This window comes from Phyllopteryx taeniolatus, chromosome 3 (genome assembly GCF_024500385.1).
Source record: "Phyllopteryx taeniolatus isolate TA_2022b chromosome 3, UOR_Ptae_1.2, whole genome shotgun sequence".
Classification (NCBI taxonomy): Eukaryota; Metazoa; Chordata; class Actinopteri; order Syngnathiformes; family Syngnathidae; genus Phyllopteryx; species Phyllopteryx taeniolatus.
In genome coordinates, this window is record NC_084504.1 from 5,635,404 (window position 1) to 5,650,132 (window position 14,729).

The 14,729-nt window shown below is 44.6% G+C and overlaps 1 protein-coding gene across 3 annotated transcripts in view; it reads left to right on the forward strand.

Moving 5' to 3' along the window:
- The first annotated feature begins 7,211 nt into the window (after nt 1-7,211).
- The window catches only part of kat6a (K(lysine) acetyltransferase 6A), a 53,429-nt gene continuing 45,911 nt past the window's right edge, over nt 7,212-14,729 (forward strand). The window contains exons 1-2 of one of the 3 annotated variants that reach the window (XM_061766599.1): nt 7,212-7,416; nt 8,685-10,037. In XM_061766599.1, the coding sequence (XP_061622583.1) occupies nt 9,360-10,037 (678 nt within the window). In that variant the 5' untranslated portion in view covers nt 7,212-7,416; nt 8,685-9,359. Of the gene's footprint in view, nt 7,417-7,642; nt 7,784-8,684; nt 10,038-14,729 lie in introns of those variants that run through there. The other 2 variants (XM_061766596.1, XM_061766598.1) reach the window with 2 other exon arrangements.

Here is a 14,729-nt window from a genome sequence, read left to right on the forward strand (position 1 = left end):
AAATGGCTGCCCACCAACGTTCGCCACCCAATCTGACATAACTGGGGAGGATCTGCAAGGAGGAATGGCGGAGGATACCCAAATGCAGGTGTGAAAAAGACCCCAAAAGACTCATGGCTGTATTAGCTCAAAAGGGTGCTTCTACTAAATACTGAGCAAACGGTCTGAGTACGTATGGCTGTGTGATATTTCAGTTTTTCTTTTTTAATAAATCTGCCAAAATTTCAACAATTCCAGGGTTTTTTTCTGTCAATATGGGGTGCTGTGTGGCGATATATATATATATATATATATATATATATATATACATACACACACACACACACATGAAACGCATCCTCACTTTGACCAGTGTATTCGCGGTTCAGCAAAGTTTACCACTGCTACAACCGCTTCTTCCTCGCCTGTTCTTTAACGGTGTTAAAGTCGCACGTATTTGTCCATGTTAATGGGCAAGGGCCTCCGTTGGAAGTGCACATCCACTTTAACGACTGTTAACCACAGCAGCACCATTGATTTGTCAAGCCAAGAATTTGTCTGCTGCTTGTGTCAGATGAACAAGTGTAATCTGCGGAGGTCTGAAGCACTTCACAAGTGGAGGTGCTGCCATTTCAAGTCAGCAGGCAGGAAGTTGGAGCGAGCAGTCCAGAGGTGTCTGCTTTGAGTTGGAACTGAGTGCCAACAAGCTTCACTTCACCTTCCAGCTGCTGTCTCTCCCTGGCGCATGGGTCACGGGGAGGGTGGGGTAAGGCTGGTGCTGTTACCCTATGGGTGGGGGCACATTCTTGGAAATTTCCGTTGTACGTTTCAGCTCTTTTCAAGAGAGGAAGTTTCACTCGGTTTTGAGAGTTTGGGGAACTTGGCAATGAGCCAAGTGCAGCAGGACGCTTGCTTGTTTCACACAGACAAAAAAAAAAAAAAAAAAAAAAGCAGTCGTGGACACTGCCTCATTCTAATCAAAGAGCAGCACTCCCCCCAAAGAAAGGAACTCACAAATGTGGTCACCACGAGCTTCTTTGCTGCTTCCACTTTCTGTAGCTGTAGCCTGGCTCAGTGTGTAGACCAATGGGTTTCGACAGTTCAACCCAATTAGCTCAAGTCACAGTTATTGACCAATTTTCACATTATCGCTAAGCCCGAAATTATGCATATCCTGGGCCAAAATGTTTGTTAAAATTAATGATTTGTGGAATTGGTAATGTCACAAGAAACTGGCAAAAGCCTACAAAGCATTAAGAATAGATTTTTTAAAAAGCATTTTCACTAAAGGTTCTGTTTCCACAGTCATTCATATCTTTTATACATACGACATTTCTGTTGTTTTATCTGCAGATTAGAATGTTCTAGTTAGCAGGATCGATATAAAATTAATTAGCCTTCAGAGCCTTCTCGGCTAGCCTAAACACTGTCAAAAGCGCTGACCTACAATTACAACTTAATTAAATGATTTCAAATAATTGTTATAATATCATATCATAAAACAATTTCAGCTTCTTTGTGTTGCCATGTAAATGTAATCTGCCCAAGGCCTACGGAATCCCAAGTGCTGGCGTCAACCAAGTCAAACACACACACACACACAGACACACACACACACCGTTGAAAAAGTCTAACCAATAAGATTTTAGCTTCACCACTCTGCGCCACGTTGGTATTTTTCCCGTCCTCTCAGTGGTTCAGCTAAATAGTCATTTGATTGGTTGAGCTGAATATGTGCATTAAAATTGATTTACTGAAGAAGACGATTTTGGACATGATTAAAAATTCATCTTCAAGGACACCTTTTTCTTTTCTTTTTTTTTTTAACTCGACTTTGTGGGACTCTCGGTCAAACAATATTCTTGTTTGGCTTGTTTTCAACCTGTAAAAGGATTTTGGGGCATTTTCAGAGCAGCATGTATGGGCGAGCTTATACAAACAGCAAGGAGAAAAGAAATGAGGTCTACTACATCTCTATCAGCATTTACTGTGAGTACAATGTATTATATAGGACCCAGTTTCAAATCCGACCTCACCTGTGTGGAGTTTGTTGTTCTCCCCGCGCCTGCGTGGGTTTTCTCCGGGCACTCCGGTTTCCTCCCACATCCCAAAAACATGCACGGTAGGTTAATTGAAGACTCTAAATTGCCCGTAGGTGTGAATGTGAGTGCAAATGGTTGTTTGTTTATGTGTGCCCTCCAATTGGCTGGCGACCAGTTCAGGGTGTACCCTGCCTGATGATAACTGGGATAGGCTCCAGCACTCCCAAAACCATTGTGAGGATAACCGACTCAGGAAATGGATGGATGGATGGGATATACACAGCGGCTGAAATAAGTATTAACCGGGTCACCATGTTTCTCCCTAAATATATTTCCAAAGGTGCTATTGACATGAAATTTTCACCAGACGTTGGGAACAACCCAAGTAATCCATACATGCAAATAAAGTAGAACAAATAAGATCAGAAATTAGCTGTAATAATGGGAAATGACACATGGATAAAGTATTAAACAGATAAAGAAAGGAAGTTGCAAAAAGGCATGGAAAACCAAGACAAACAGCAATCCAGCCCCTTGTCAGTGCAAATGAATATCAACTAGTTCAGTCCTAATTGATGGCCTACAAAAAGGTCGCATCGCCAAGATGTGAGTCAAGACACATCTCATGATGGGTAATAGCAAAGAGCTGTCTCAAGACCATCACAAACTAATTGTTGCAAAACATAACGATGGCATTGTTTGCAGGTGCATATCTATGCTTCTGAATGTTCCAGTGAGCACAGTTGGGGCCATAATACAGAAGTGGAAAGCCAATTATACCACCATACAGTAAGTTTGCCTCGATCAGGTGCCCCTCGCAAGATTTCTGACAGAGGAGTGCAAAGAATAATCAGAAGCGTTGTCCAAGAGCCAAGGACCACCTGTGGAGAGCTTCAAAAAGCCGTAAGGTGGTCGGTGCCTGTCAAGGCGGCAATCCCCGAACCCGTTGGTGGACACCAACGGTGTGGGATGCCATCAAGCTGAAGAAGGAGTCCTATCGGGCCTTTTTGGCCTGTGGGACTCCTGAGGCAGCTGATGGGTACCGCCTGGCCAAGCGGAATGCAGCGTGGGAGGAGTTCGGTGAGACCATGGAGAAAGACTTCCGGACGGCTTCGAAGAAATTCTGGTCAACCATATGGCGTCTCAGGAGGGGGAAGCAGTGCACCATCGACACTGTGTATAGTGGGGATGGGGCACTGCTGACCTCGACTCGGGACGTTGTGAGGTCACCGAGTTGATTAAAAAGCTCCTTGGTGGCAAGGCCCTGGGGGTGGATGAGAGTCGCCCGGAGTTCCTAAAGGCTCTGGATGTTGTGGGGCTGTCCTGGTTGACACGCCTCTGCAACATCGCGTGGACATCAGGGACAGTGCCTCTGGATTGGCAGACTAGGGTGGAGGTCCCCCTTTTTAAGAAGGGAGACCGGAGGTTGTGTTCCAAGTACAGGGGGATCACGCTCCTCAGCCTCCCTGGTAAGGTCTATTCAGGGGTGCTGGAGAGGAGGGTCCGTCAGGAAGTCGAATCTCAGATCCAGGAGGAGCAGTGTGGTTTTCGTCCTGGCCGTGGAACAGTGGACAGGCTCTACACCCTCGGCAGGGTCCTCGAGGGTGCATGGGAGTTCGCCCAACCAGTCTACATGTGTTTTGTGGACTTGACCGTACTCTCTTGTCAGTCACGCTGTCCCTCGGGGAGAATCGGCTGGGATGAGAATCAGCACCTCCAAATCTGAGACCATGGTCTTCAGTCGGAAAAGGGTGGCATGCCCTCTGCGGGTCGGGGATGAGATCCTGCCACAAGTGGAGGTGTTCAAGCATCTTGGTTTCTTGTTCACGAGTGAAGGAAGAATGGAAGGGGAGATCGACAGGCGGATCGGTGCAGCGTCTGCAGTGATGACTTTTTCCGTTGTGGTAAAGGAGGAGCTAAGCCGAAAGGCGAAGCTCTCGATTTACCGGTCGATCTACGTTCTACGATCCAGGATACAAGCGGCCGAAATGAGTTTCCTCCGAAGGGTGTCCGGGCTCTCCCTTAGAGATAGGGTGAGAAGCTCGGTCATCTGGGAGGATCTCTCGCTGCTCCTTCACATCGAGAGGAGCCAGATGAGGTGGCTGGGCCATCTGATTCGGATGCCTCCCAGACGCCTCCCCGGTGAGGTGTTCCGGGCACGTCCCACTGGGAGGCGACCCCAGGGACAACCCAGTACACGCTGGAGAGACTACGTCTCTCGGCTGGCCTCGGGACCCCCCCCCCCCCCCCCCCCCCCGGAAGAGCTGGAGGAAGTGCCTGGGTAGAGGGAAGTCTGGGCGTCCCTGCTAAAGCTACTGCCCCCGCGACCCGACCTCACATAAGCGGTAGAAAAAGGATGGATGGATGGATGAAAAAAAAATCACTACGGGGAATTAAAGCCCAACATCGAGCTCTGGCGTAAGTATCTCTATTAAATGCTTCACAGACAGCCATTTTACAAGTATATCCCTGTACAAAACAACAACAACACTAGTTCTAGTCAATAAATAAACCTAGCTGTAGATTGGGACCATGATTGGATCATAACTTTAAAACAGTATTCATAGATTTGTGCTGTAATGTTCATACCATTCCCATTTTAAAACCTTACCCATGTTGTCAACACTTTAAAATGAAATCAGACACATTCTCAAAATCACTTCTTTCAAAAATCATCTTAAATAAATTGAGGTCACTAATTTGAAGCAATTAAATGTGTTCCAGACTGTTTTTCTGTCTCTATTTTGACTGAAAAACTGAGCAAATATCTTTCCTGATCACTAGAAAGAAACAACTTGACCCCGCCACCCACATATGCCGCCCTGAGTGGGCTGCTTCGTTATTCTATATTTTTGGGCACAGTTTGTCCTGTGAATCATGGTATATGCTATTATTTATTCATAGCTGGATAGATGCGGTGTAGGCTTCTCCTGGTCATTTTCCATCTATGAGCTGACACTAAACTATTACACCTAATGTAATATGTGAGTCCTCAAGAGCCGCTCAAATGTCCATGTTATTTATCTGTATGATAACACAAGCATTAAGAATAATGAGTGGCTTGTCATTGCAAAGGTGATTTATCTGTCCCTCAAGAAGTACTGTGCCAGATCAACAGCGATTAAAGCGCAACCACAACACTTTAATTTGATGAGCAGCTCATCCTCTCACAAGACATGTACAACATGGGAAAACTCATGTCTAATTGCTCCCCATAAGAGACGCTAGTATACATCTCTGAGGACTGCCTTGCAGAAGGTTTTACTCAAAAGATGCAGATGATTTAATTTTCACCTGGGGAGTTTTCAGTATTCGTTAGTAATTTGAACGAAATTGCTGTGAGTTTCCAAATACAAGTTGCTCTGTGTTGCTGTGAAAAAATTCCCGTTTATTGTTTTGATTTGGGTTTTTTTTGTTTTGTTTTTTAATTAAAGCTTCCCTATTGTAGCTTTGTAAATTAAAGTTACAAAATTAATCGCGCTCAGGTTGCAGGTGAGGTGAAACCTTTCCCACCTGACTATGGGCGACAGGCGGGGTACATCCTGGACTGGTCGCGAGCCAATTGCAGGGCACATACAGACAAACAACCATTCACACTCACATTCACACCTATAAACAATTTAGAGCACAGGTGTCAAACTCAAAGCCCACGGAGCAGATCTGGGCCGCCACATAATTTTATATGGCCTGCTCAAGCAAGTTGTGTGTATACTTCGATTTGTACCAAAATTGCAAATTGTATTTCGATTTTGTAAAAATTTATATTGCGAGCACTTTTTGGGTCAACAAACATCTTTTGTGAATGAACTGCAAAATAGTTTTTATAATAATATTTTTTTTTTGCACTGACTTCGGATTTGCACAACTTGTTGTCAATTTGTTTTCTCAGTCTAATGGCTATATCTCAGGGAAACCATACCTATAATGTAGCCTGTGAGAAAAATGAGTTATTATTTAGAACCTTCAATGAACCCAACATCCATGTTTTAGGTGTCAATATAAATATCCTTTTTTTTAAAAACAGGTAAGAATCTTAATGAGATGTGGAACCTCTTTTCCAAGAGAAACCTAGCATATCAAAAATCTAAACACACAAGACACAAATAAAATAGGATCACACACACTACATAAAAACAAGAGTGGGATGACATGATTGCACAGCAATCGCACGATGCATTTGAACTTATTTCTCTGTCTTTTATAATGGTCTTAAATTCCCCTGGAGTAATAAGATGTGTCAATTTCAAGTCCTGCACATCGTTCCAGTGTGATTAGTGTGAAATATGCGTGTGGAAAGTGGCAGGAAAACTACACTCGAGCATGGGGAGAAAATGCAAACTCCAAAAAGGAAATTTGTATTTTATTATTTTTTATTTCATTAGACTCATATGGTCCCTTAACTGTACTGTAACTGTAGCATGTACGTGAATATAAATTATCTCTGGCACACTTCATTCATTCATTCATTCATCATCCGAACTGCTTCTCCCCACTAGGGTCGCGGGCGTGCTGGAGCCCATCCCAGCTGACTCCGGGCGAGAGGCGGGGTACACCCTGAACTGGTCGCCAGCCAATCGGCACACATTTAAACATAATTAAACATGAAACACGCCTGGCTCTGTCTAAGCCAAAATGTCATTTAATGAATAAAACGCTCACATAATTGTTTGTTCAGTGGAAAGAGGATATTGTGCTGGATAATCAATACTGCACATCAGTGGGCGACACTCCTACAGTACTGTGCAGAGACAGGATGACATGCTTTATCATGTCGGGCAACACGCTCGAAAGCTGTTACATTTGGATCATTTCTGGACTGGACGCACGTGTCAATCTCCCTCTCAAAAATCCAGAACCGCCACAATAGACTGCAATGTAGAGGGAGTTGATCTTTAAATACCCTCTAACGTTAAACGCGCGCTCATTGGCTTTGATTTGATTTTCTCTCTTTGCAGCCGCAAAAAAAAAAAAAAAAAAAAATGCAGACGTTCCCTTGAATCGTCTCCTGTGCGGCTGTGGCACAACAGAGACTGTGAGATTACCTCAACTGTTTTTTTTTGTGTGTCCCTCCTCCACCACCACCATCTGTCCCTTTCTTCCATTTCACGTGCCCAGGCAATATCCGTAGCCCTCTCATAGCAACAGCGCGCCGCCGCCCCCACCGTCTTGCTGTGAATGTTTCTTCCCCTGGATGTTCGCCTCGCACCATGCAGACGGTCCCTTGGCCCAGCCTGACGGTTCAGTGTTCCCCCTCCCCCACCGCCGTGCTCCGTTTCACTCAAAGATGGCGTCGGCTCGAGAGCCTCTGGTCTCTGGCTGCATTTTTAGCCTTGTTGTTGTCTCCGTTTTGCGCCGCTTTGGCACCCTTCCCCCGGCGCATCGAAACGAAATTCCGGTGAGTAACATTGTGACGGGACGGAGGTGCACCGCGGTCTATTGTAAACAGGGTATCTCGAGCGGAGCTCCCCCCCCACCCCCACACCCCCAACCCAGAACCGGAGCTTTTCGGGGGGACCTCGAGAAGAAGAGGGAGAGAGGGGTACGCAGGGCTGCTGGGTGCTGAGCAGGGAGGGGAGGGGAGGGGGTAACGGAGAGGGGAGCCGAGGCCTAGCTGCTCGGCTCCAGCGGCCTTGTCTTCACCGCACCGCAGGCTGGCGGAGTGTTAAGTGGGAGGGAGGCTCAGCAGGCTCAGACGGCTCAGACGTCAGCGAGGTGGGGATCGCTTTCTACCGGGCGATCGCTTACTGGGACTCGTCGAGGCGGTCAGTGGATCGTCTCCCCTCTCTGTTCAGTAGTGCACGATGCTTGACTATGATACCTTAATTCCTGCACTTGCCCGCTAGCTGATATGGCCGTCAGCAAGTTGCATTGTGCCCAATACGAGGCCGCGAGCTCACGTTAACGGGAGAATGACATTCAAAATGAGATTATCGGCTGTGGTTGTTGCGATGCCGTCATTGTGGCTGGAAAAGAAGGAGATGGCTTATTTTGTGCTGGTGTTCTGGCGAGCCGTGTGTTTGTCGCTGTTTACGTTTTGGTTGGTTAGTAACACCATCGTAACGTTAGCAAGCTGGCTAGCTTTTTAACGTTAGCTTGCTAAACAAGAGCATTTAGCGGGAAGTCTTGTTGTCACACACTTTGCTGGTTCTTGGAGAAGCCACAGTAAACAAAACAACAGGAAACACTCCAGCAATGTGGCCCACTGAATAAGCATAGATTTTTAGCTTAGCCTCTCGGCTAATGTTTGCTAACAGTGTGTGTTTTGACTACATTGTGTTTACGTTCCCCACTAAAATAGGCAGATGCTCAACTTTATACTGTACATTTAGGTAAATACTATATTTTAACTTTTTGGATTCTTTGCCTTAACAAGCTAAAATAGCATGTATGTATTTGGTGGCAATCGCTTCTTTTTGCATGTTTTGGTAGTCTTAAATGTAGGAACACTTTTTGGCAAAACAGGCTTTTTAGGGGTTTGAAACATGATGTGGGATTTGCCATGCTACTCGTGCTCATTGACAGCGGTGCAAGCAGGACTTTGTTTATATACCTGTGGTAGTTCATGGTGTGCCACTGTTGGGTTGCCTGTACGTCACCTGAACTGATGCTGTATTTACATATATTTTTAACTGCATGGTTTGTGTTTTTACTTCTTTTATACAGGGTGGTGCTGCTGAAGTGCAATAGACATGAGGGTGATCAGCCCCGTCTACTCCGTCGTGGTGTTGAGAAACCCTGACTGTTGGAGTTGGACAACACAGTGAAAGGAAAAAGGATAAGTGAGGGCAAGGGACCGTGGAGGGAAGAACATTTTCAGAACTAGAATACATCCTAAACACACAACTTGGACTTTTTGTCACTCTTAACATGAAACTCATGTCTTGCAGAACATAGTCATCTTGTGCAACTCACACTGAGAATTTGCTTTCTTTACCAGTGACTGTAAACTGACTAGTTTGTTTTCTATACATCCTTATTGTATTTTATTTTATATTTTACATTTTTAGTCAAAGAGCTCTGTCCATACATTAATACCAACCTCATCCCTGTGACTGAAGTGGGTGGGCCTGATTTTACTGGGTGGAGAACTGGGTTTTGGGGGCTGTGCTATGGTCAGCTGCTCATTACCGTGTTGTTCATACTCTGCCTCAGAGGGAGTCTCTGTGCGGCCCCAAGACAAGGGATAGTAAGCGGAGGAGAAAAAAGCAAAGAGAAGGAAAGGAGGGGGCGGCGCTTCGGCGCAGGCCAGGTGTCTGTCTTTGGCCTGAAGTCCACATTTTTTTGTTTGGTGATTGTGGGAAGGGCACCAGGGCCACCGCGCCCTGAGAGACTGCAGCCATGGTAAAACTGGCCAATCCCACATACACCCAGTGGATCCTAGAGGCCATCAAGAAGGTCAAGAAACAGAAGCAGCGACCGTCTGAGGAGCGCATTTGCAATGCGGTCTCTATGTCCCATGGTCTCGACCGTAAGACTATTCTGGAACAGTTAGAACTTAGTGTCAAAGATGGGACCATCCTTAAGGTCACCAACAAAGGTCTCAACTCTTACAAGGATCCTGACAACCCTGGACGCTTCGCTCTTCCCAAGCCCAAAGGAGGTGGCAGCTTTGGCGGAGGAGGAGGTAGCAGTAGTGGTGGCGGTGGCAGCAGCAGTGGTGCTAGCTTCCAAAGTCATTTGGGGAAGAGACCTGGACTTGACTGGAACAAGTTGATCAAGCGGGCACTGGAAGGCCTCCATGAGCCGGGCGGCTCCTGCTTGAAAAACATTGAGCGCTTTCTCAAGTGCCAGGCTGACGTGGCAGCCTACCTGTCGGGCAGCGGCTCCATGGGGCCTGGCATCTTCCACCAGCAGCTGAGGGTGGCCCTCAAAAGAGCAGTGGCGCATGGACGTGTGGCAAAGCAGGGTCCACTTTTTCAGTTCATCAGCCGCAGCAGCTCCCACAATGACGGCACCGGGATGGTATCCCTGGAATCACTGCCCCCCGTCCGCCTGCTGCCCCATGAGAAGGACAAGGTAAGATTTCAACTGTTGTGTATACACTTACAAACAGAACATCTGTGACATTCAATTATTTTTTATTACCTCCTCAGCACTGTGTGGAGGATAAAACAAATATTTCTGCTAAATGAGAAATATGCATTTGTAGTTATGGTTAGCACTGTACTCTATGGTACATGACGCTTGTTGCTGCAGTTTACTACATGATCTGAAACAATATAAATGCCAGTTAAATAAGCACGTGGTTTGTCATTTTGTTGCTTTTGGTCCTTGCAAACGATTGAAATGTGTTGCTACTTGGTTAGATGTCTGGTGGTCAGTTGTTAGTGGAGGTCAACAGGAGGAGGAAGTCACATGGGTCCCAACCAGTGTGGACCGTCTGCACCTCTTTTCTCTGTCTGGACATGGTTGGAGCAAAGAGAACTAGAGAAACACAGTTGAGAGAAAAAAGATCTCGGGAGTGCATAGTGGTGCCTTATGAGGCTGGATGATGCAAGCCACAAACTTCTGAAAGAGAGAGAGAGAGGGGCAGAGACATGGAGTCAGAAGAAAGCAAGAGAAGCAGAATGAGCTGTAGAGCGCGGGAGAGGCAGACATGCAGGCGACAGAGGAGAGCGGGAACACACCCACTTTTGTAACCTGATCAGAGAGACAGAAAGAGCAGCCGGTTACTAACCTCTGCTTCTAAGGGCCAGGGACGTGTACACACGAATGTCCTGACTAAGAAATACAAGCTAAAGGAGCATTCTGATATATACCCTTAAACAAACTTTGGCAGAGTTTTCACACTTTATTGCAAACTAACTTATTGGCTTGTCACCTGTTAACCAGTTCAGACAGTGGATCTTGGAGGACTTCTCGCTACTGTTTTGACTGGCTCCTGTCTTTAGCTGTTGTGCCTTTTGTGGGTGTGTACATGCCTTTGCAAGCACCCAGCCTTCTGGAAGGGTGCATGCAGGCTCAGAGAGGATTAGCCTAGAGAGCAGTCTGCAGTAATATGGGGTCTGTATATAACACCGTGACCTGCTTAGCTGCGAATGGTGCACCCCTGAAGATGACCAGAGATCAGTCTCGTCTTCTCTGACTCAGCTACTGATTACCTTACTGACCCACTAACCGTCATTTAAAAAACGATGTACTAAATCAAGGGTGTCCAACTCATTTTTGTCGCGGCCATGTGTTTGGTACGGTTTTCCTCAGAGGTACAGTTTCCCTCAGAGGGCCGTTATGACCGTGAAATCATATAAATGTTTCATCGCATCATCATTGTATTATACAACACACAACAAAATGATGGCTAACTAGTTTACAAATCGGAAGTAAAAAATTATAGTTTGTTCAACTATTGAAGTTACTGTAAAAAGGGCTTTGGTAACAGGAAAAAAAAAATACTTGTATTATTGCAACGTTATTATTTGTCACATATTACAATGTGAAGTTTTGACACAGATTTTAGCAAGAATCATTCACTCAAATCTTTTGCTTTCGCCGGCCACATGAAATGATGTGGTGGGCCGAATGTGACACTGAGAGTACTGTATTGTTCATACAGATAAGACGCTGCTCATGGAATTACCTGCACGTTTGGCAGGTGCGGTTGTGTGGGCCAATGTCACGCTGACTTCAAATTGATCCCACAAGCCACAAGTGAATGCTTTCGGCCCGTGCGAGCTTGACAGGGCTGTACTAAAACAAGCACTTTCATGATTTTTTAAAATTGCTTGTCAGTAGATTGGGTAGTAGATATTAGGGATGCACGATAACGTTTTTTTTTCCACTGATCCGATAACTGCCGATACTGATACCAATACCAGTAACCGATATAATTTTTTAATGTTGTATATCAGGGGTCTTCAACAATTTCCAGACCTAGGACCCCCAAACTGATGGAAAGCTAAAGTGCGTACCCCCTACTTGTATATTGCATATAACTCGCTTCACATAAACATCAATCCATTTTCTTTACCTCACTACATATAATTATAATTTAAATACTGTTATACTAATATAATTTATCATATGTATGTAACATGTAATGTAATATAAGAATAAATGCCTTTTTATTGGCACTATACACGGTTACAATGTCTAAATAAATTGTAGTAAAGTAAATGTACTTTGTTATTGTGCTATTAATACTGTAATATTGATAATTCAATGATCTTTTGGTTTTCTTCTCAAACTTGAATAATACAGATTCAAAGATTCATGTTTTTTAATTTTAAACAATAGAAGAACGGACAATTATTCATGTTTATTTCAAGGTATTTATCAGTGTGAAGTAATTTTTTTCCCCCAATGCCATGCCGATACTTATCAATCCGATAATTATCGTGCATTCCTAGGAGATATTATTCTCTGTGACCATTATTATGCATTATTTATAAAGAATGAGGAAATGTTGGACTTAAGGATTCTTTTCTCTTGTCTGGCTTTTCAAGTTTTTCTTCTTCCTATTGGTCTTGTTAAAAAGTTGCAGTTATTGATGCTGGGGCGTGTGAATATCAGTGATGTATATTATGTTCGATGAGTTTGCATTGTATGTATTATGTTAGGCAGCATCAGCTGACTATGCTCTAAAACAGTGTGTGCAACACACACAGGTCACTGTGTGATCGCACTCTAGTTTTCGTTGCCTTCCAGTGGCGCATCATTGCCACATTGCCTCGCATGATCGCCTACAGTTATGATTTCTCAAGAAGAGAAAGAGGCTTTGAGTGAAGTCTGGGAAGGAAAAAAGTCAAAACAAATTGCTAAGCACTTGCTCTGACCCCATTTCTGAGATTTGCGTACTTATTCTCTGATGTTTGTGTCAGAGTGCAGCATTCAAAGGGATCCCATACCCATCTCTCTGTCCCCACCACCCCACTTCCCCCCACCCTAATAGGGTGCCATTGCCAGGTCATGAAGGGGGAGGTGAACGGGGATCGAAGTCAACCAGGGGTCATGGATATATAGACTCCAAACCTCATTGCCTCCCTGAGCACCCGTTAGCAGTATGAAGCTTTGGCCATTAGGTGGGATGGGCTTTGACGCGCAGCCTTTGTCCACAGAGCTGTCTGATTACATAGTTGTGTGCATGATGTTCATCCCGTCATAATAGGCAAGAGCGATTTCCCTGCCCTGCGATTGCCCTCTTCCCAACAGCTGGAGTGGGGTGAACTAGAGTTCTCGATGTCGACGTGCAGTGTCACGGTGAGGACGTGTGAAAAAGTCACTTGCACACACACAAATGCGGTGACTTCCTCCAAAATGTGCCACTGACTCTGGAACTGGATTGGCTATTTCACAGGCTCCGCAGATTTTTCTTGCTGTAGGTTATTGGTCGTGATGAAGTTACATGAAGACTACATTGTTTATTATGAACACTAATTGATAAACTTGCATAATCAATTCTACTTATTGGATCAACACCCCCCATCTGTCTTTCTAATGCCATACGCACATTACACCTGCTTGCTCAAGGTTAAGACATCATTTGCCATGTGAGAGACTGAATGCAAAACCTCCTTTAGACATTGACTACACTTCGTTTTTTTCCTCTATTCCCTGCACATCCCAGCTACACAATTGTATTAGTCCAATGAGAGTAGTTTGCTGGGTGGATGGAACCATTTGTTTGATTGTGATTCACAACACAGGAATGTTGGGATGATGGCTTAGTTGGGTGCCAAGAAAATACCTTCATCAAGTGTATTGTTGAGGTTTTGCTGTTGAATATGCATTGGATAAGAATATTTTTTTATTTTTATTTTGTTTTCCCCCTGGAGAAAATTAAAACCTGTAAAATTGTGACGGTGTTTTTCCAACTCCCATTATGCCAGAAAGGGTTTTGGGGAAACTTTAGTTTCGCACAACACGGAATTGGTTACTAATAATTAAAGCAACGTTTTGGCTGTTCGTTTCCATGACATTTTAGAACCTGAAAAGCAAATATTGCAAAATGGATACATTTGCGCATAAAACTGTAGTTGTTGCTTTTTTTGTTTTTCAAATGTTTCACGTGCATACAATATTGATAACCAACCATATTAATACAGAGCTGTACAAACACTACAAAGTAATTTGTGTGATATGTCAGTACCATACCCACACATGCACCATTGCTTTTCTGCTATTCCACCAGTGCTCTAGTTTCTAAAACATGTTTTTCAGTAGTCACTGACGGTGTAGTGGTACACTCGCCTGACTTTGGTGCAGGCAGCATTAGTTCAGTTCCCATTCAGTGACGGTGTAAATGTGAGTGTGAATTGTTGTCCGTTTGCCCTGTGACTGACTGGCGACCAGTTCAGTGTGTAGTCCGCCTTTCGCCCGAAGTCAGCTGGAATAGGCTCCAGCATCCGCGACCCTAACCAGGATAAGATAATTTTGAGAATGGATGGATGGATGGATGGATGGATGTTTTTCAGTGTTTAGGGAGGAATGATGACAATTTTTCATCACCCTTTTCATTTTTACTTTAGTTAAAACGAACTCTGGTTGGTCACCCTATCATCAGAACCCTGGTGAGCACCAAACAAGTGGACTGATATTCTGGGTCTTGGCAAGTGAACTGCACAGATGCTTTTTAAAATGAAATAAAATGTATGTGCTTTTCTAAGATGGTAAATACAAAAGAAAACATTCCAAATAGTGGACTGCATTTGTCACACACGACAGTACATCACAAATGTGGTCCGATGAGGTTCTCACCATATATATTGGTGT